This window comes from Capricornis sumatraensis, chromosome 4 (assembly GCF_032405125.1).
Source record: "Capricornis sumatraensis isolate serow.1 chromosome 4, serow.2, whole genome shotgun sequence".
Classification (NCBI taxonomy): domain Eukaryota; kingdom Metazoa; phylum Chordata; class Mammalia; order Artiodactyla; family Bovidae; genus Capricornis; species Capricornis sumatraensis.
The window spans coordinates 26,112,828-26,135,695 of NC_091072.1; the positions used below are offsets into that span (position 1 = coordinate 26,112,828).

Genomic DNA, 22,868 nt, shown 5'->3' on the forward strand with positions numbered 1-22,868 from the left:
ATGACGCTGGTCAGGCATTATGCTGTGCTGTGTGCTGTGCTTTGTCGCGCAGTCGTATCCAACTCTTTGAGACCCCAAGGACTGTAGCCCGCCAGGCTCCTCTGTCCAGGAGAATTCTCCAGGCAAGAATACTGGGGTGGGTTGCCATGCCCTCTTCCAGTGGATCTTCCCAATCCAGGGATTGAACCCAGGTCTCTCACACTGCAGGTGAATTCTTTACTATCTGAGCCACCAGGGAAGCCTGGTCAGATATTATAACAGGTGCCTTATTGACCTAATCCCCAATGATCAATATTCACAAGGATTTTCCAATACAGGTAAGTTTTATCTTCCATTTTCCATCAGAGAAGTTAAGTAACTCCCCCAACATGACACAGCCTATAAATAGCAAATCCCAGATAATATTTAGGTCTCCAATTACAAAGCACTGTCATATTTTTTTTCAGGAAGGTAAAGAGGACGCATGAAATAGAATGCTATTCTTTTACTCTCAGCTGAATAGGAGCATGCTTAATCTGGTCTCAAAACTAAAGAATCTAGGGTCTTCCTTTCTGGTCACAGTCTGGGAATGACTTGGTACTTAACTTTTTCATCAATGTAATACTACCTACTCTTAGGGATTGAGACATACCACATTTTTTTTTTTTTTACTTACCCAAGAAATAGTCCAAAATCCATGTTTCGCCCATGTAGTAGATGACCTAAATTGAAAGCAAGCAGAAGTGACATGTAACAGCAATTATGACGGGACGATTGATTCTAAACGAAAGCTGGACACTTAATTTTGGTTAAGTGATATTCCTAACTATTCAATTCAACAGTATGAATTAAGTAGCACCTAACATCACAAGCCTTAACAAGATGAAAAGGCTGTCCCTGTCATACTGGCCAGATTCCCCCTCAGTACCTGAGAGCCCAGGGCTCCAGGTAAGATTAGAAGATGGGGAAAAGATCAGTGGCCGTGTTTTCTGGTTCCCCGTGACACTGTCCTCCTCAGACGAAGCTATCTCAGTCTCACCTAATGTGACTTACCAACACACTACCCTTCAGGGATTGTCACCTACAGATATACCCAGAGTATAGGTCAAAAAATAACAGTGAATTGGGGTACATCACCCTGGGCCTTGTAATCTAAGGACTTGTCAGGAAAAATGTGGAAAAGTGAAGCTGGTCTACACAGGGTTCCTTGGCTGGAAAATGATGGGAGAAACTCTGTTCTGCCCCTGTGAGCACTTAGATCAAATCACAAATACGGGTATAAGTAGCCTATGAGGGAAAGTAAGAATGTTTTCAGTCCTGAAACAATTTGTGCGAGAGGTCTGCATGCCAAAATTAAACTTTAATAGCCATCACAGTGATTTTAAAATAAGAACAGTTTTCAATTCACTTTCCAAAACTTAATCAAGGTCTATAATACCCTATGCAACATTCACATATATGCATAGCAAGTCTGTATTTTACAAGTTCTGATTTCATTTATTTCAAGATTTTTCTTCTATTTTGTGCTTTGCACCACCCACCCTGCCCCAGCGCACATTCATTTACCTTCTTTGTCTTCTGTTATTATTGAAGTACACATGGTAAAAAGTTCATAGAAAATATTGAATAAAATAATCTCTCCTATGAGAAAAAAAAAGGAAAATTTCTGGTCAATATGCAGAACCGTGACATTGTCAGGAAAATTCTTTTCTAAGAAAAAGTGTAACTATCGTCATCATTGAGGTTTTGCTTGGGCAAATGTTAAGTGTCTGCAGATAATCTGAGCCTGCATGGCTGGTGGGGTAGGGGTCTCTCCCTCTGTCAAAGGCACTTTTCACTGAGGAAAAGACAGCCTTTTTAGTAAACAGTATTGTCAACTGGAAAGATCTTGAACTTTGATCCCTAACCCATACCATATGCAAGTTAATTCAAGATACACCATGGGCCTGTATGTAAAAAGTAAACAAAAGTCACAGAGAAGAAAACGCACGAGAATTATGTTTTGGGGGTAGGCGAAGATCACTTATGTTAGTCGCTCAGTCATGTCTGACTCTTTGTGACCCAATGGACTAGAGCCCGCCAAACTCCTCTGTCTATGGAACTCCAGGCAAGAATACTGGAGTGGGTAGCTTATCCCTTCTCCAGGGGATCTTCCCAACCCAGGGATCAAACCCAGGTCTCATGCATTGCAGGCAGATTCTTTACCAACTGAAACTGTGGCTCAGCTGGTAAAGAATCTACCTGCAATGTAGGAGACCTGAGTTTGATCCCTGGGTTGGGAAGATCCCCTGGAGAAGGGAAAGGCTACCCACTCCAGTATTCCTGTCTAGAGAATTTCATGGACTGTATAGTCCATGGGGTCTCAAAGAGTCGGAAACGACTGAGCGACTTTCACTTTCTATACCAACTGAGCTATCAGGGAAGCCCCAATTAAACCATAAGAGTGAATATAACACACTCAACAAAATGCCCAAATAAAAGAGAGTGACACTATCACATGGAGAATCAGCAAGTGGAAAAAAGGTTTTATCAATACTACGCTGTCAATGGTTACAATCACTCTGAAAAACTGGTTGGCAGAAACTCCGAGACTAAACACTCGGCTAACCTATAACCCAGGTCATATCCCAGAGAAATGAGTGTACATGCCCATCAAAAAACATGAACAAGAATGTTCATAACTCAAATGTGGAAATGACAAATATCCTAGTCATACAATAGCCTACTACCTATAATGGTATGTGCAAAAAACCAGACAACAGTTCATATCGTTTGGCTCTATTTGTACAACGTTTAAGAGGCAAAACTAACCTAAGGTGAAGTCTAAATAGTGGTTACCAAGAGGTTCAGAATCGTGCAGAATGGAGCAGGCTGGATTGCTGTATTATCTTGTTCTGAGTTGTGATTAAATGCATATATGCATGGGGAGTCCCAGGTGGTGCAGTGGTAAAGAATCTACCTGCCAATGCAGGAGATATGGGTTTGATCTCTGGGTTAGGAAGCTCCCCTGGTATAGGAAATGGCAACCCATTCCAGTATTCTTACCTGGAAAATGCCAGGGACAGAGGAGCCTGGCAGGCTACAGTCGGACATGACTGAGACACACACACTCCTAGATTTTAAAAATTCTATTGATCTGTATTCCTAAGATCTATGTACTTCACTGTATGCATTACCATACTCCAATAAAAAATTGGGGGTACTTTATTAAATTTCGTAAAACTGCAGTGAACTTTACCTAAAGGGACTTCAGTAACAGCTGCAATCCCCTTCATTTCCTCCTCGAAGGGGCCAGGGAAGTTGCCAAGCAGACCAGGCTGAAAAACAAACACATTAACAATCATTCAACCTGAACTGTGGCTTTGAGATTTGCTTCTTTTACATACACTCTGTACTAGCCATTGTTGCCACAATAGGTGATCAAAGCTTATTTTTCTTTGCCTAAGGGGTTAAAACCCCTGTGTTTTTAAAAATTGATTAATTTATTTTTGGCCTTGCTGGGTCTTCCTTGCTGCACTCGGGCTTTTCTCTAGTGGCAAGCAGGGCTACTCTCTAGGTGCGGTGCGAGGGTTTCTCCTTGCAGTGGCTTCTGTTGTGCAGCATGGACTCTAGGTGCGAGGGCTCGAGTAGCAGATGGAGCAGGAGGTGGAGCAGCAGCTGGAGTAGCAGCTGGAGCAGCAGCTGGAGTAGTTGCAGCCTGCAGGCTTAGTTGCCCCATGGCATATTCATCCACAAACCATGTCTTTTATAAATACATTAAAGAGCAACTAACTGCCGAAATTTACCATGCTATTTTATGTCTTGTAATATTACCAAGGGCCAGAATTTTAAGTCCCTCTGAGGTTTTAACAGTAGTCTGAAATAAAAGCAAAGTTGTCCAAGTTCCTTAGAAGAGGCTGTCAAATTATGCCTTTAAATAAGTATAGAGCCTTGGCTGAAATGTGTGTATATTTGGCCGTGTGTGTCTTTAACATTTACTGTAGGAAATAATATTTCTTACCAACTTTTGATCCACTAACTGTATAATTCTTCCACTTGGCACAAATGCATTTGTTATATTCTTCATGGAATTTATTATAACTTTCAGCTGAAAGATAAATTTAAAAATTGATTAGAGACATAAGGAAGTGTTGATATTTAACATTAATCTTGATATAGAAAAGTATTTGAAGACCATTTCAGAAAAGGGTTGTAATTAATGTACATCCATGTTTACTAAATGATTAGCCCTGTTTTGTAAATCACAGTAATCATAACTGTCATTATGTCACACTGATCTGTATACCTAAGACCTGTGCACTTTACTCTATGTATACCATACCCCAATAAAAATGTTCCAAAAGCCTATAATCTGTATTTTAATCAAGAATCACACAATGAATTATAGAAGGTTTTATTTCGACTATGTGTGCAATGAATATATATATTAATAAAAAAACTGCTTTTTAACTGTTAAAAAAGATTAATTTTGGTATAACAAAAAAAGATAGAGATTTTTGACTTATCTATATGTAGCTAAATAAAAGAGTACTATTTAAAAACATATGTAAACAAGATATATCTTTAACGACACATGATTTACTTTAGATGATAATACATGATATGAGATAAAGGCAGAGGCTAGCAAAAATCAAGAAGCTACAGAGAAATGACATCCTCTTTTCTCTATCATTTATTATAAATGGCAGAGAACCATGGAAAGCAGATTCTTAAAATACGTGGTACATAGTATCATGATGTGTTCTTTTAAATACAATTATATTCAATCAAGTCAGAGATAAAAGACTTAATCACACCCTACCGCTGGTGCTTTGACCACCATCAATTCATGCCATCTTTTGTACGGTGGTAAATCGAGATTTATGGTGTACCATGGAACCGGACCCCTGTAACTGCAATGAGAGGTGTATCATCTTGAAATGTTTAAAAGCAGTTTCTTGATGATGGTTAGATAGTTACATCATTATAGGTATATTAGAGACATATTCTTAGTAACAGAGAAATTGGTACTCAAACCAAAATTTGCAAAAAAGCTCATTTTCCACTCAGCGCTTCTGTCCTGGGTCATTTATACAATGCCATTTTAGAAATCCTAAAATGGAATTACAGCATTATAGGAAGGTTAACACATAATGGTGATAGATAAAATAATCAATTTTAGCTCAATAGTTGTATGTAACCTGAGTATCACTGCTAGAAAATAAATGTCTTTTTTTCCCATCCTAAATCTCTACGAAGATTTTGTCTAGGCTCTGGGCACTTCTCCAATTGGTTTCCCAGTCTCAGAATTCCCTCTTAGACAGTCTGAACACTGTTGTCAAATCATTGACTCTAGAGCTGGCTTCAGTAAGGTCACTTTTAAGCCCCTAGAATGGCAATATAGTATATGAGCTTCCCAACACTGACTTCAAGAACCTTCACTACTGACTCAGCCATGCTACTCTTCCTACTATGCTGCTGCTAAGTTGCTTCAGTCATGTCCGACTCTGTGTGACCCCATAGACGGCAGCCCACCAGGCTCCCCTGTCCCTGGGATTCTCCAGGCAAGAACACTGGAGTGGGTTGCCATTTCCTTTTCCAATGCGTGAAAGTGAAAAGTGAAAGTGAAGTCGCTTAGTTGTGTCCAACTCTTAGTGGCCCCATGGACTACAGCCTACCAGGCCCCTCCGTCCATGGGATTTTTCTCTTCTCCGTTTTTTTTTTTTTTTTCTATGCTGTGCGGCATATGGGATCTTAATTCCCCAACAAGGGATCAAACCCAGATCCCTGGCATGAAAGCAGAGTCTTACCACTGGACCACCGGGGAAGCCCCACATTCTCTCTCCTCATTCTTTTTAGTAAGTCCAAGCCATGTTACTGTTCAATCATATCCAATGCCCGAAGTCCTACTCTTCAATTTACACATAGCCATTTCCACTGTGAGTATAGTAGCAACATCCACTACTGATCAGTGGGGCCAGGGCTGAAATCCTGATGGATGAACTCTGCAACTATTCTCTGTCGCCACAGAAACATGATCTTCTGGCACTTGCTACTGAACTGAAAGAGCCTCTTAAGGGTGTGCCATTCAGTGACTGATAAGCTTAAAGCTGCCTAAAAATAGCCAGCATTTGCTCCATTACTGCCCTGCTCCAGAGAAGCAAAAGGTGCACTCTGGTGGGTGCTACAATGTTACCAGGCTCTTAAATATACAGACATAAATCCAGACTGATTTCTACAGTGGGGGTGGGTTAAGAGGGGATGTGTTAGTTCTGACAAGTCACAGTATTGGGGTCCTATTTATACTTCTGTAGTCACGAATGAGAATAATTCTTTGGTTAAAACTGTATGTATTCTGTCTTCCTTTCTCTGCAGCAGGCTACTTTCAGTGTAAGGGGATAGCAGGGAGAAAACGGTGACCATTCCTGACACCTCTTCCTTCTTTTTCACATTCTGTACCCTCTGGGGTGGTGAGCCATTCCTAGACCTTTCCCTATTTAGCCACATAGGATTTGAAAAGGCCAAAACCCTAAACTAAAAACATTAATGTTCAACACACTAAAACATGATATTGGCCCTTCCTATGTTTTCCAATCCTGTTTTGGCCTCAATAGTTTTGATTATCATGGGCAGGGTTTATTTTTTTGAATGTTTCACGTGAGATCCTGCACTCTTTTGTTTCAGCATAATGGGTTGGTTTATACTCGGGCATCACAGAAAATCACAGGTGACCTCTGCATCTGTCAGCATGAGAAAAATACTTAGGGGTAGATACAAGAATTTAGTGGAGAATGCTAAATCCCCCTGATTTGGATGGGCTCAAAATGGGACATTTTATCATGGGGTATTTTCACATTTGTTCAAAGTCTTAGCCAAATGCATACCACACAAACCTGAGGGAAACAAAATCATCTCAGGATAGAAGACATGACTTAAGGTTTTATTCAATGTCGTTATTTCCATGAGATCATACTTAACATGGAGAGAAATCTCCAGGAAGGTCAGAGTGAATCCTGCTCGTCTGACGTTTACTCACGTGGGCCCTGAAGGAGGATAAGTTGATTTTCTGCAGTCTTCAGTCCACTAAAAAAACAAAGACAAAAGTTTCAGAAAAACAGAGTAGGCAATCTGCAAAGACAGCTGGTGAAGACAAAATCAAGTATGATTTGTCATTTTAGACCATTTCAATGCCTCTTAAGTCTTTTTCTCCCATGAAAACTTCAAAATCTCAAACAAGTGCGTTTTCAGTCTCTTCAATTTACTAATTTGGCTTTTCGACTGCAAATACATTGAGTTAAGAGGAAATACAAGAATATAGATTCAGACTTCCTTGGTGGTCCAGTATTTAAGACTCTGTGCTTCCAGTGCCAGGGGTGTGGGTTCAGTCCCCAGTCGGGGAACTAAGATCCCACATAAATGGATGTAGAGCTGAGTCACTCTGCTACATCTGAAACTAACACAGCATTGTAAATCAACCATATTTCAGTTTTTAAAAAATTTTTTAAAAAATGTAGATGGAGGGAGTTCCCTGGCGGCCTAGTGGTTAGGATTTTGGGCTTTCAGTGCTATGGCCCAGGTTCAATCCCTGGCGGGGGAACTGAGATCCCAAACGCCCCGTGGTGCAGCCAAAGGAAGAAGAAACTGTAGAAAAACGTTTATGACAACTAGGTTGATTTATCACTTGCCAGGATCTGATATACTTATGAGGTAACTCTACTGCAAGAAATCTGCATCCTAAACCAGACTTTCAGGGCACAGGGCCGGGCCCCTTCATACTCTGGCCCTTCATCACCCCAGCCTCCATGTACAGCCACATGTAACCACACGCTGTGCTCTCTCACCGTTCATGCCTGTGCAAGCACCTGCCTTGCCTTCTGCCTATGAGGCCCGCTCTCCACGTTGTACGCTTTGGGCTTCAACTTCTAAGATCCAGCTCAGATGTCTTTTTGGTGATGTTTTCATCTACTTGCCCTGGGAGAACAGCCACCCTCTCCTCTCTACTCCCACAGCACACCCTCTCCTCTCTACTCCCACAGCACTCCTACACATCTCCCCTGCTACCCTTCTGATGTGCACTGTAATTCTCTGTGCGTCTCTTCATGACCAGACTGTGAGGCGTGTGCAGAGCCCCCACGGAGGCCACCACTGAGGTAATGAAGGAACAAGACTGTTTTTAGGGAACATGGTTTAGTCTTAGCAGCAAAACAGAAATGGTTCTCAGTACAAAATGATTTTTAAAAATCTACACTGATTTATCATTCTTTTATTGCTAGTCTCAAAATGCCAAGATGCATTCATCTTCTTTTTGCTGGAGACCCAATATTGCAAGAAAAAAAAATTGTTTTAAAGAAGCATAAATTCACAGTAAAAGTAAGGTGAAGTAGGAAAGGAAACTACTAGCACTGTAGTTTGACCTCAGAAAATATATCTGCAGCAAATTTGTCTGGGAATGGAGATCTTACATCTTGTTTTAACTTTTGATCGCCCGGGAAGTGTATAAGGTAGTCTGACGTTACCCGATATTTAAACATTAATTGTCAAAATACCACAGCACGTTTCTCATATAAGTACCGTTTTGTTTATCATTTTCGGTTGAACTCATGAAAAAACAGCATTAAGTGTAAACTTAAATTTTCAAAGGCTATCCTTAGAACTTAAGTTCCATTTCACATGATTGAAATATAAAATAGTAGATATTAAATAGTATTGATTTGACAGTTCAGAATCAAACTAGCACAAGCTAATTTTCAAAGCCAATCAGTGTTCAATAAGACTGACTGAGGGTGGTTCTTATTCAGAAAAATTTCAGTCTCAGTCCTGAGTTCAGAAGTTGTAGTAAAACTGCACTGCTGCCATCAGGGGCAGGGACAGTCAGGATACACAGCATCTATTATAAAATTCACACAAGTGAAAAGTCTGTGACAGCAAAAGAAGTTCATGATTGAATAACAGCAACATGATAGATTTAAGTATGTTCCACAAAGTACCTGCCAATCAACAATAAAATTAATAACCACAATCTTTAAACATCTGGCATTTTCAGAAATTTTGTACATTTGTCCAACTAAGCTTTTTTTCTGCTCAACCACTATTAATTGTTACATATCACAGCAGATTCCACTTCAGGTTTTAGGAACTGCTAAATTCTCAAGTTCTCTGAAAACACCCTTGGCCTGCTGTTGCTTTATGCAGACTATTCATAAAGACTAATTCTTTAGTCTCAAACTTGGCATTGGATGCTCTAATAAATACTGATAAGTGATCAGTGTCAAGAGTCAAGAAGATAACTGGAAATCATTTGTGTTGTTCTCTAGTTGATCTTGGAGAAGGCAACGGCACCCCACTCCAGTACTCTTTCCTGGGAAATCCCATGGATGGGGGAGCCTGGGGTAGCCCCCAGTCCATGGGGTCGTGAACATTTGAACACAACTGAGCGACTTTACTTTCACTTTTCACTTTCATGCACTGGAGAAGGAAATGGCAACCCACTCCAGTGTTCTTGCCTGGAGAATCCCAGGGACGGGGGAGCCTGTGGGCTGCCGTCTCTGGGGTCGCACAGAGTCAGACACGACTGAAGCGACTTAGCAGTAGCAGCTAGTTGATCTTGACGCTGCTGTTGAAGCCCCAGGCAGCGGCAGTCTTCGGCTGAAGGCTAAAAGAGTGTGAAACAAATTTTCTCAGGACACATTTCTTGTACTTCTGCCATCAAATGTGATTTCATCAACTCACCTTTAGTAAACAGCTTTCCCCTGTTTTGCTTATAAATAAGTTACCTGAAGATTTACTTTGGGTGTAGCCTCATTTTACTTTTTAAAATTTGTCAATAAATTCTATGGTGATGAGATACTCTACCTGTTGTTTTCTGATCACTTTTTCTCCTAGGAACTGGGAGCACTGTGATGTCTGCGTGGTCTTGCAATGTCAACATACACTGTATTCTTTGGATACAACTCTAGCGTCACTGTGTAATAAACACAATGCTCTGCCAGCTAATTATCAGGAAAATCCCTACTCTGCTTGGCCTCAAGAGCACATCTGAAGTCCATTTTCTTTGTTATGATGTGATAGGCTTAGCCTCGTAGTTTTCTTAAGGATTAAAATAACGTGATGCGTCAATTCATGTGACACTTAAATGCAGCTGAGTTGTAACTGCATAAGCGCCATTCGAAACACAGGGAAGAGCACTGAAAGCCAGAAGCCCAGCACACTCAGGCTCTTCAGGAACAAGCCAGCTGCTCCTGTGCTGAAGCAGCCACAGCCAAAACGCAAACAAGAGCACCTGTGGGCCAATGCAGCTCAGTGTATGGACCCTGACGTGCGAGCTTCATGTAATTTTGACACGTCATGAAATATTAATCTTCTTTTGATTCCCTCACAACATTTTTTCCATTTGTACCCTCTTAAATTTTATTCTGTTTTTTAACTTGTTTTATATTGGAGTATAGCTGATGAACGACATTGTGATAGTTTCAGGTGGACAGCAAAGGGACTCATCCATACACGTACACGTATCCATTCCCCCCTAGAGCTTCCCTGGTGGCTCAGATGGTGAAAAAACCTGCCGGCAACGTAGGAGACCTGGGTTCAATCCCTGGGTCAGGAAGATCCCCTGGAGAAGGGAACGGTCACCCACTCCAGTATTCTTGCCTGGAGAATCCCATGGACAGAGGAGCCTGGCGGACTACAGTCCATGGGATTGCAAAGAGTCAGACACGACTGAATGACTAACACTTGGACTTTCACCCTCCCCCTAGCTTCTGAAGGACATCCCCAGTTTGCAGACCTTACAAAAACAGGTGCCAGACCAGCACTCAGGGTACTGACATCCAAACAAGCTGCTCTTGCTAGACGATTTCTTCAGTTTCTGTCAAGGCAAACCCTCCAAGGTGGTAAGAAAGGGTTAGTGACTCAGTTACATCTGACTCTTTGCAATCCCATGGACTGTAGCTCTACAGGCTCCTCTGTCCATGGAATTCTCCAGACATGAGTACTGGAGTGGGTTGCCAGCCCTTCTCCAGGGGATCTTCCAGACCCAAGGATCAAACCTGGGTCTCCCCCATTGCAGGCTGATGCTTCACAGTCTGAGCCACCAGGGAAGGTGGCATGCATGTGTGAAAGAGAGACAGAAGGTGGAGAGACACTGTGCGGGTTTAGTGTTTTGCTCAGCTGCAATGCCATATGCAACCCTGGATGCAGAGGTTGGGATGGGGGTTTCATCTTCATTATTCTTATTCTCTAGAATAAATGCTACTCCAAGCCAGGAACCTCTCTGGGATCTCCTTTGTCCACTTTTTTCATCAGTCAAAACTCCTGCAAGGGTTTTCCCTGGTGTATATATAGAATGGAATACTTACTCAGCCATGAGAATAAACTAGTGGTTTCCAGTGGGGAGAGAAGGCGGGAGGGCAATACAGGGGTAGGAGATTAAGAGTTACAAACTATTAGGCATAAAATAAGCCACGATGATGTACTATACAATATGAGGCAAATAATATTTTATAATAACTATAAATGGAGTATAACCTTTAAAAATGGTAAGTCACGATATTACACACCTATAACTTAAATAATATTGTACATCAACTATACTTCAATAAAATTGTAACTACAGAAATAAAAAGGATAGGAAAATAAAGGTGAGAAACTTTCTCCCAGAATAGAGAGAAAAAATTATATAGAAAACACAGGAGGGAAAAAAAAAAAAGAGAGATTTAGAGCATCAATGCATGGAGTCCAACATCTGATTAACTGGATTTCCAGAAAGAGAGCAGAGATAAGAGGGGAAAGTAATGACAGAGATAATGTAAGAAACATTTCTACAGCTGAAAGGAGATGAGTCCCCAAAATGAGCAGGCCTACTGATTATTTGAAATAATGACAATACAAGCGCCTTCAGTGAGACACATCACTGAGTATTTCAAAAGGTAAAGGATATTGGGGCTTCCTTGGTGGTCCAATGGTTAAGAATCTACCTTGCAATGCTGAGGACATGGGTTCCATCCCTGGTTGGGGAACTAAGACCCCACAGGCCACAACTACTGAGCCTGCAAGCTACAACTAAAGAGCCTGTGCACAGCACAGAAGTGTTTGCTTCTGAGATGGAAATTCTAATTCGAAAAGATACACGCACCTTAAGGTTGACAGCAGCACATTTACAACAGGCAAGACGTGGAAGCAACCCAAGTGTCCATTAACAGGAAAATGGGTAAAGAAGATAAGATATGGAATATTACTCAGCTATAAAAAAGAATGAACTTACTTCCATCTGCAGCAACACTGATGGACCCAGAAATAATCATACTACGTGAAGTAAGTCAGAAAGACAAAGACGAATATCATGGTATCACTTATATGTAGAATATAAAAAACAATACAAATGAATCTACTTACAAAACAGAAACAGACTCATAAACATAGAAAACAAATTACAGTTACAAAAGGAAAAAGGGAGGGGGTGTAGGGAAGGATAAGTTAGGAGTACAGGATTAACAGACACAAGCCGCTATATATAAAATAGATAAGCAAGAAGGATTTATTATATAATATAGAGAATTATATTCAATATCTTATAATAACCTATAATGGAAAATAACCTGAAAAAAAATATGTATAACTGAATCACTTTGCTGTACACCTAAAAACACAATACTGTAAATCGATTACACTCCAAAAAAACAGAAAACACAACAACACAACAAAGAGTTTGCTTCCAGAGAAGAGGGATGGGGCAGAAGGAAAGAGCTTTTCATCATAAAGCTCTCTGTATTATTCAATTTCCTTTAACTATGTACACTCTGATACACATTTTAAAATATCAAATTAAAAACCTGCATAATTTCAGCTATATTATGTGGAGGATTTTCAGAGACTGATTCCCTGACATGATTTTAAGTATTTTTAACTGTCATTATCTAAAATTATTTTAAAACAGTGACGACTGCAATGGAGGGCAGGGTACTCTAAATCCTTGTTTAGAGAAATGTTAAGTGTCCTTGAAAATGGACACTGAAAAGCAGCACTCTACTTAAGAACTCAAACTACAAATTTTCCACACATATCACTTAAAAAGAAGGGCAGGTATTAACTTTAGAAATGCAACTCTTAGCTCATCCTAACTTACTCATAAGATTCTTCTAAATATCAGACCTTCAGGTGAGTAAAAAATGTGATCTGACTCACAGAAATCAAATTTATGGCCCTTTTACTACATTTCAAGTTTTCAGGAACTTTAGGGTCATGTGCTGGATGTAAGACCCAGCTCGGTCAGGGACTAACAGTCCCAGCGGCAGCCCCAGCCCAGGCTTCCCTGCTTACTCTCCTAGCTTCCCACAGAGATAAGAATAAAGCCTCAATTTATTTCCTCATAGGGAACAATCTGTATTTCCTTCAGGGCTTTTTCAACTCAGTGAGTAAATGAAATGTAAGGAGGCTCATCTTTCCTAGTAATTATATCTGCATGACCTGGGTTCCAAAGCCAATAAACGAGAAGGCAATGGTTCTCTGTCAAATATTATGAAAGAGTTCAACCTACTCCAGAGGTAAGAGAGTAAGTAACCCAGTCATCACACATGCAGGAGGCTGATAAGCCACTGTACCATGATAACCCTGGTAGCGATAAATAAACACTGAAATATACAGACATGAAATCTGCATGGAATTGGCTGTTAAGAGTAAAGGGTAAATGTGATTGTAACTTTTAAAGGTAACAGCCACCAGATCAGGGTATTTCAGGTGGACATCAAGTGCTGTCACCAAAGTCATTTTTAAATTTTTAATTATTTTTTTATTGAAGTACAGTTGATTTTACATTATTATATTAGTTTCAGGTATACAGCATAATGATTCAAATTTTTATTGATTATATTCCATTTAAAGTTATTATAAAATATTCACTTTATTCCTTGAACTGTACACTATGTCCTTGTAGCTTATTTAATTTACACATAGTAGTTTGTATCTCTTAATCTCCTACCTCCAATTTGCCCACCTCTTTCTTTCTCTCTACTGGCAAACACTAGTTTGCTCTCTGTATCTGTGAGCCTGTTTTTGTTTTGCTATATTCATTTATTTATTTTTTAGATTCTTCATATAAACAATAACCTATGGTATTTCTCTCTCTGACTTATTTCACTAAGCATAATGCCCATGAACAGCAGTCATTTTAAACAAAAAAAAATTAGATTTGGGGTAGAATGAAGACAGTTACATTCTCACTGTCAAGGGAAACTTCTACAAAGAAAGACAGCTTCAAAATCTATGTGTAGACTTGAAATAAAATTACAGTGAGCCCATTTGTTATTTACAGATTCTTACTATCTCCAAATTTAACTATACAAGATTTTAATAACAGATAACTTTAATAAGGTAGGCAAAAACTTAAACAAATGATAGGTAAAGAATGTAACTAGATGATAGGGAGTGTTATTAGGTAGTCTGCGTGGTATACTGTGTTACTTTGTCAAAGGGTTAAAAAACACAACTAATTTAAAACCTCAGTCTCTCTCTGTGTGCTCTCTCTCTCATTTTTGCTTCCTAAAGCCAAAGAAAGTGGTGAAAATGTCTGTAAAATGTTTTGTAAATACTTCCTGGGTCAGCAAATTCTCTTAGTATTCTGGTTATTTGATAAGAACTTAAGACTTTTTGAAATTCCTCAGTTGTAATGTCCTCCCCACTCACTAAAAAAAAAAAAAACTAACTATAGAGCTACTTACTTACATAACTATATTTAGGAAAATCACATATAAACTGAAAATTCTTCCATTAGTAACCCGATTGCCCCATGCCTAAAAGAAATGACACCTTGTCCAGCTCCCTAAAATATGAGCCCTTCCAGATGAGAACCTCAATGAAACGAGTGCTTCTAAGATTGTACTAAAGAATCCAGAAAGCCCTCAAGTGCTTGTCTTATTCACATAATCAGAAAAAGGCAATGAAAGAAATTATATAGCGCACACCAGAGTTCTTACCTTAGGAAAAGAAGCTGAACAATTCCAGCAAGGCAATTTCAATTCAATTCTTTAATTCACCAACAACTAGTTTCTAAATAAGAATTGTGTCTTAAGATGTTCTCTATGTATGACAGTGCAGACACATTCAACACATTCTTGAACAAGAAAAGGCCTGTTTCTTGCATAAATAACAAACTCAAATGAGCACGCAAAAATTTTCACTTGTTTTCTGACCTTTGATGGGATGGTACCTTATTAAACTGTGGATATTTAGACAGAATGGGAACAAACTCTTCCTAAGGGCAGAGACCTCCAGCGTCTGGAACACAATCTGGCACAGAGCAGGTGAGTAGTATCTGTAGACTAAGCAAACAGACGGTATCTGTGTATGTTTTCCTTTAAAGTACTGGGGTAAAGGTAAATGCAGTACAATAAAGCTGGCTGGACCAGAGAGGGTTTATGTGATTGGGGGAGACTGTGAATCAATGCTAAGAGCTGATTCAGTGGCTAACATTCACAATATGTGTTACTCACTTCAGAAGCTGATGCATAAAAGCAAGCTCAATTCAGCAATTCACTATGGAGCCAGAGTGGATAATTTTCACACAGTTTTAGGAATCTGCTTAGATTTATTACTGAGAACCCATCTGCCAACGCAGGAGACATGGGACAAGGGGTTCAATCCCTGGGTCGGGAAGATCCCCTGGAGGAGGGCATGGCAACCCACACTCCAGTATCCCTGTCTGGGGAATCCCATGGAGAGGAGCCTGGCGGGCTACAGTCCATGGGGCCGCAGAGTTGGACCCACTGAGGTGACTTAGCACACAGGCACAGTCTGATTCCTTTCCTTCTGATTCCTCCATAGGCTACCGCAATCTATTTTCGGCTCTCAACACTGCTCCGGCCAAGGTGACCAACGACCTCTCAGCGCCAAGCACAACGGATGCTAGACATCCTCCTGGCCTTCAACACAGGTGGTCTGTCCTGCTCTCTCCCCGAGCTCCCCTAACACTTGCACTTCAGTTCTGGCCACTGCTCTCACCCTGCCTGTTCTTCTCTGCCTGACATATACATGTCCCTGGGCCTCTTCTTTTCTTCTCTCCTATCTACTCAATGTTCACCTGCTTCAGTGGGTTTCAAATAATATGCCTACGACTCCCAACACCCTCTCCTGAGCTCCAGTCCCAAATGCCTGCTGGAAAGTTCAGTATCATCTGAAATTTGACGTAACCAGGGTGAAAATGATCTTCATTCTTCCCTTCCCCTGTTCTCATCTAACGATGCCATCGTTCACCCAGCTGAGCACCAGAAAGGTGCCTGGCCCTCACCCCATCTGACTCTTCCTTCTGCTCAGTCTACCTCCGAATCTTCTCTGGAACCATCCACTTCTTTCTTTTTCCACTGGCACAACCCTCCTGCAAGTCACTCAGTTTTCTCCCTTAGTCTCCTCATAGCTACCTTACTTACGCCCTTCCAATCCAAACTGATCTTTCGAAAGTGAGAAATTTATCACATCTTGTTTAAAACCAGTCAACAGCTTCCTGTGCTTTTTAGGATAAACTGCAAAATCTTTAGTAAGATCTACAAAGCACTGATGATGTCATCTCTGTCTCCCCCTCTAGACTTTTCTTGCACCATTTCTGTCACCAGTATCTTTTAAACTATGTTATAAAATTTTTTATTGAGATAATATTGGTCCATAAAATTATGTAAGTTACCAGTGTATAACATTATATATCTACTTCTGAATCTTGCTGTTGTTGAGTCATTAAGTCTTCTCTGACTCTTTGTGACCTTGTGGACTGTAGCCCACCAGGCTCCTCTGTCCATGGAATTTCCTAGGCAAGAATCCTGGAGTGGGCTGCCATTTCCTTTTCTAGGAGATCTTCCCGACCCAGGGATCGAACCCACGTCTCTGGCACTGGCAGGCAGATTCTTTACCACTGAGCCACCAGGGAAGCCCCTACTTCTGCATATATCACTAAACTTTGTTTCCATCCATCACCATTGGGTTGATCCCCTTTATCCAGTTCTCCTTCCCTCTGCCCTTTTTCCCCTCTGGTAACCACTACTCTGTTCTCTGCATCTACATGCTTTTGTTTGGTTTGTTCATTTATTTTGTTTTTATATTCCATATGTGAATTAATCACATGGTGTCTGTCCTCTGATTTATTTCATTCAGCATAATACCTTCAAGATTTATACACATTATCATGTGTGGCAAGATTTCATCTTTTTATGGCTAAGTAGTATTCCACTGCACGTGTGTGTGTGTGCACAAGTGTGTGTGTGTGTGAGAGAGAGAGAGAGAGAGGGAGAGAGATTTTTATCCATTCATCCATTAATGGGCACTTAGGTTGTTCCTGTATCTTGGCTATTGTAAATAATGCTTCAATGAACATGGGAATGCAGATATCTTTTTGAATTTGTGTTTTAATTTTCTTTGGATAAATACCCATAGATGGGATAGCTTGTCTCCATCATCTTATTTTTTAACTTTTTTGCGACTGTCTTCCTTTTTTTTCTTTATTTTTAATTGAGGGATAATTGCAATATTCTGGTTTCTGCCATATATCAACATAGGCATAGGATCCGCCATAGGCATACATACGCCCCCTCCTTCTTGAGCCTCCCTCCCATCTCCCACCCCGTCCCACCCCTCTGGGTTGTCACAGAGCCCAGGTTTGAGTTCCCTGGGTCATACAGCAAATTCTCACCGGCTGTTTCACGTATGTTAGTGTGTATATTTCCATGCTACTCTCTCCATTCGTCCCACCCTCTCCTTTCCACTCACACCTGCCATGTCAGTAAGTCTGTTCTCTACGTCAGCATCTCCACTGCTGCTCTGCAAATAGGCTCATAGTACCGTCTTTCCAGATTCCTTATACATGTATTAACATACGATATTTGTTTTTCTCTGACTTCCTTCACTCTGTATAATAGGTTCTAGGTTAACCCACCTCATTAGCACTAACTCAAGTGTGTTTCTTTTTGTGGCTGAGTAGTATTTCATTGTATATATGCACTGCAGCTTCTTTATCCATTCATCTGTCAATGGACATCTAGGTTGCTTCCATGTCCTAGCTATTGTAAATAGTGCTGTAATGAACACTGGGGTACATGTGTTTTTTTCTATTATGGTTTTCTCAGGCTATAAGCCTGGTACTGGGATTGTTGCATCATATGGTAGTTTTATTTCTAGTTTTTAAAGGACTCTCCATACTGTCTTCCATGGTGGCTGTATCAATTTACATTCCCACCAACAGTGTAAGATAGTTCCCTCTTCTCCACACCCTCTCCAGCATTAATCATTTGCAGAACTTTTTATGATGGCAATTCTGACTGTTGTGAAGTGATATTTCACTGTAGTTTTGATTTGTATTTCTCTAATAATGAGTGAATTTTGATTTGCATTTCTCTAATAATGGTTTTTCTAGTAGTCATGTATGGATGTGAGAGTTGGACCATAATTAATTAGTGATGCTGAGCATCTTTTCATGTGTTTATTAGCCATCTGTATGTCTTCTTTGGAGACATGTCTATTTAGGTCTTTTGCCCACTTTTGGATTGGGTTGTTTGTTTTTCTGTTATTGAGATGCATAAGCTGCTTGTATATTATGGAAATTAATCCTTAGTTGTTTCACTTGCTACTATTTTCTCCATTCTGAGGGTTGTCTTTTCACCTTGTTTATAGTTTCCTTTGCTGTGCAAAAGCTTTCAAGTTTAATTAGGTCCCACTTCTTTATTTTTGTTTTTATTTCCACTATTCTTGGAGGTGGGTCATAGACGATCTCGCTGTGATTTATGTCATACAGTGTTTTGCTTATGTTTTCCTCTACTGTTATCTCTTAATAGAATCAAAGAATAACTCAAGAAGACCTTAAAATACACCATACTCTGAAAAGCCTCAAAAAACAGAACAAAATCCACAGATGTTCCAAATCCAGTGATTTCTGTTTTGGCTTCTAGTTACCACTATCATATTTATCAAAAGCAGTTCTGAGATATGTTTTGTAACTCTGTGGCAACAGTTTATCATAGAGTGATTCAAAATGAAAACCTGCTTATTCCTGTCAAAAGACGAGTCACTGAACTTTTGTGAAGTTCCCCAAATCCTCTCAGCCAGTGGCTCCCAGATTTTCCAGATCAGTTAAGAAACTGACAGGGGCCCAGCACAGAGGAGTCCCAATTTTTTCTCGAAAGTGAAAATATTAAAAAAAAAAAAATTCACACACATAAAAGAAAGAACATTTTAACAACAAAAACTGAACACCTGCAATCAGAATAAAAGCTAAGATTCTAATTTAATAATTTTATGGCCTATTTTTTCTCATTTCATTAAAGATTTGTGAAAGCAGTTTCCCAAACTGACACCAGAGGCTGGACTGGACTTTGATAACCCCTGTTTGGTGGTAGTGGTTTGAGATAAAAATTACTAAGTTCATGGAGCATGTGTGCATGCTCAAACATGTGTGACCCTTCGTAACACCCCACCAACTGTAGCCCGCCAGGCTCCTCTGTCCATGGATATTCCAGGCAAGAATACTGGAGTGGGTTGCCATTTCCTTCTCCAGGGGATCTTCCCGACCCAGGGATCAAACCCACATCTCCTGCATTGGCAGATGAATTCTTTACTAGTGAGCCACCTGGGAAGCCCAGATTCATGGAGGGGCTACTTATTTTCTTGTTCTAAAAATACCTTTTAAAGTAATTTTGCTTAAGTACTGAGAAAGAAAATAAAAAGCATTCTCTGACATTTGAAACTGTTCTGAGGTTCACACCTAGACCTCTCAGTATTAGCACTTGCTGATCTGACACTCAAAAGCCAGGCCATTTTTGTTCTCCTGTTAGACATAATCGACCTCACAATACCTACCTCAGCGAAGGTTAATCTGAGGCATGATAAAATCATACAAAGCAACCCCACTTCGTGACTCTGTCTAAGCTCAGACAAAAAAGACAAGGGTACCTTGCAACTCACAAAACACGAAAGACCCTCTTCTATTGCTAAACAAATGACGTCCTTCACTCAATCATAGTGTTGCCTCACTTTCTAAAAGCATCTGATCTAGAGCAAATCCCTGATTCCTTAGACCTGACCCTGAAAACACTAAATCCAAATTATAAAACAGGTTTCTCCTAACGCCCTTTTTCTGAGAGACCCCAGAGTTGCCCATGGTGAGCATTTTCATTCACCGTGGAATAATAAAACCAAGGTTTTTCAACTATAGGCGTGTTTCCTGGGGTCTTTGGCTGAAAGCATTGACAGTATCAAAGTATAAAGTTCTTTAAAAATTCTCATAATCCCCACCATTTTACAGCAAATTAATCCCCTACCCACATTAAAGCAGACTAATTTTATTTTTCCTTATATCCTTCTAACCCATGACCACTGTGTATTTTTCTTACTTAAATCACTGTGCATACCTTTTTGTTTTCTGCTTTTACTTGCTTTATCTTGTGTCACTTTTGAGTGGCTGAATACTACGTCACTATGATTTTATTCTTAAAGCACTTCTCCGTAGAGAAATAAAAGAATAAAGGAGGCGAATGCACACCTTGCTTGCAATATCAATATCCTACTTAAGCCGTCAAGAGCAGCCTTTTCTAGTCAGTCTTAAGTCACATGCACCCAAGTTCCTATTTATCTGATCTGTCGACAAAGAAAAATGCAGTCTTACGGTGTTTTGAGAATAGAACTATGCAAAAGCACCAGACTGGGTGTCCAGAGGCTTGAGTTGTCACGCACCCGAAAACAACAGAGTGACCTCTGGCTAGTCACTGACTCACTCGGCGACTACTTCCTCCCTTGCTAAGAATGAAACTGGTCCCACATTTGCTCTTGCAATTATCAAGTCTGTGTTCCTGCTACTTCCCTGAAGGGGAAAGAGCCACAGGTCTGGTGGTCACTTGACTCAGGTTGGCCTGGACTACTCCCATCGCCCTAACCGGGCGATGCCTCGTCCTTTCCGAGGGCCCTTCAGATCCTCAGTTACTACCTCTCCTGCAGCACCTCGTCACAAGGCAGAGAAAGCCGAAGTCCTCAAGCAGCTCGTAACTTAATTATGTACACAGATCAGCTGGAACTCTTCCTCCAGTAGTTCTGTAGGCGCGTGGAAAAAGTGCACTCAGTCAAATGTGAGGATGTGCAAACACAACCGCCAGTCTGTAGAGATGACGATTTCCCCTTAAAGTTTCTTTGTTCCAGCTTGTACCGAACCGACCAGGGGTGAGGCTCGTCAGCCTCACCTGCACCCACGCCTCTGCTCAGAGAAACACGGGTGCCTGTAAAGATGCTGCCAGGGGTCGATCAAGCCCCGCCTGCCCCGCACCTGTGCGTCCCCCCTCCCCCGACGCTCCGGCGCGCCCCTCTCCGTCTCCTCGGCTCCAGCTCACCCACCGGCGGCACCTGCTGCGCCACCAAGCAGGTGACGATCCCGCTCAGCAAGATGAAGGTTAGACGACTCCAGCCTAGCATCCTTCCAGCCACCATCGCGCTGCAGACTCCTGAGGAGGCCCCTCGAGGCACCACCTGAGCGCCGAACAGGCCACGCCCCCGCTGCCACGTGACCTGACAGCGGACCGCGCCACTCGAGGTGTGGGCGGGGGGAGATAGGCACCGGGGTGAGGGCAGCAAGGAGAGGACCTGGCTTTTCAGTGACGCGGCGGGACGAGGGAGTCTTCCGAGATGAAGAACAAACCCCCAGGATGGAGGGTGAGCGCTCGAGTTAGGACCGTGGTGTTCGTCGCACCCCCCGCACCGCGGGCAGTGGTTGCGCCCAGCCCAAGCTCCAGCCCTAAGCCCCGCCCGGGCGAGTGCGGCTGTGGAACTTTCCTCCCCTCGCTGTCCCTCACAGAGGGCCGCGCCCTCCTTAGAGCCTGCGGGTGGGGACCACCGCCTCTCTTCCCGCCGGTGCAGCCGCGCACTGTTCCCGTATGGCCCAGGGCGAGGTCTGCACTCGGGCCGCTCGGTACCAAATGTCCATGAGATGGGCACGAGTCACGAGAGTCTCAAAACGCGGCGTAGCCGGCGACAGCGACCGGTCTTTGCCCTCTGAGGAGAGCAGGGCCCGAAGTGAGTGAGGTTATTGGTCCTGACCGTGGGGTCACCCGACGGCTGTCAGGGGCCTGGAGCGGGGCATAGTTAATTCTCACGGATGCTCCAGGCTGTGAATTTACACATTTAGGCTTTCGCCTCCGAGCTGACAAACCACAGAATTTAGGCTTCGGTTTACTCGCACTGAGACAGCAGGTGGAATGCCCAGGTAGGACCGAAACCCTTCCTTCCGTGGAGTGAAACACCTGTGTGCCTTCACCGGCTGCAGTGAGAGGAAGCGGGTTGGCACAGCCCAGGTGGACCTGGGAGGATGGTAGCGGGCAGTCTGTTTTAGCCTGCACCTAGAAAACAGCTTTACAGGTGTATTCGCTTGGCATGCGTGCGGTGTTTGAACACTGTTGTCCTAGTCGGATAAAGTATTAAGTGTTAGTTGCTCAGCCGTGTCCAACTCTTTGCGACCCGGTGGACTATAGTCTGCGAGGCTCCTCTGTCCGTGGGATTTTCCAGGCAAGAATACTGGAGTGGGTTGTCATGCCCTCCAGGGGATCTTCTCGACCCAGGAAGGGAACCCAGGTCTCCCCCATTGCGGGCAGATTCTTTACCATCTTAGCCATATAAGTTCAATAGGAAATCCTAACCTCTTGGTTCCACTTTCTGATTGAACCTTTTTGACTTCCAACTGGCATTTTTTTTTAATGCTTCAGCAAAATCAGAATACTGTCACTAAAATCTTCATATATATATTTTTTCTTATGTAAGTTTGAAATTGCAGTTTTACTCATTTGTATTACTTTGTTAGAAAAATCAATGGTTTTGTTGGAGATTGAGAAATGAGAATTTGATATGTGGGAACATTTATTCCAGTTTTTCCTTTTCTTTTTTTTTGGTGGTAGATGACAGGATCC

The 22,868-nt window shown here is 41.7% G+C and overlaps 1 protein-coding gene across 2 annotated transcripts in view; it reads right to left on the minus strand.

Annotated features, from left to right (window-relative positions):
- ASAH1 (N-acylsphingosine amidohydrolase 1) overlaps positions 1-21,443 on the minus strand; it is a 28,754-nt gene extending 7,311 nt beyond the window's left edge. The window contains exons 1-7 of one of the 2 annotated variants that reach the window (XM_068970349.1): positions 21,307-21,443; positions 6,995-7,041; positions 4,781-4,871; positions 3,980-4,066; positions 3,218-3,296; positions 1,546-1,620; positions 656-701 (exon numbers count right to left, since the gene is read on the minus strand). In XM_068970349.1, coding sequence (XP_068826450.1) covers positions 656-701; positions 1,546-1,620; positions 3,218-3,296; positions 3,980-4,066; positions 4,781-4,871; positions 6,995-7,041; positions 21,307-21,399 — 518 coding nt within the window. In that variant the 5' untranslated portion in view covers positions 21,400-21,443. Of the gene's footprint in view, positions 1-655; positions 702-1,545; positions 1,621-3,217; positions 3,297-3,979; positions 4,067-4,780; positions 4,872-6,994; positions 7,042-21,306 lie in introns of those variants that run through there. The other variant, XM_068970350.1, reaches the window with a different exon arrangement.
- Between the last annotated feature and the right edge of the window lie 1,425 nt (positions 21,444-22,868).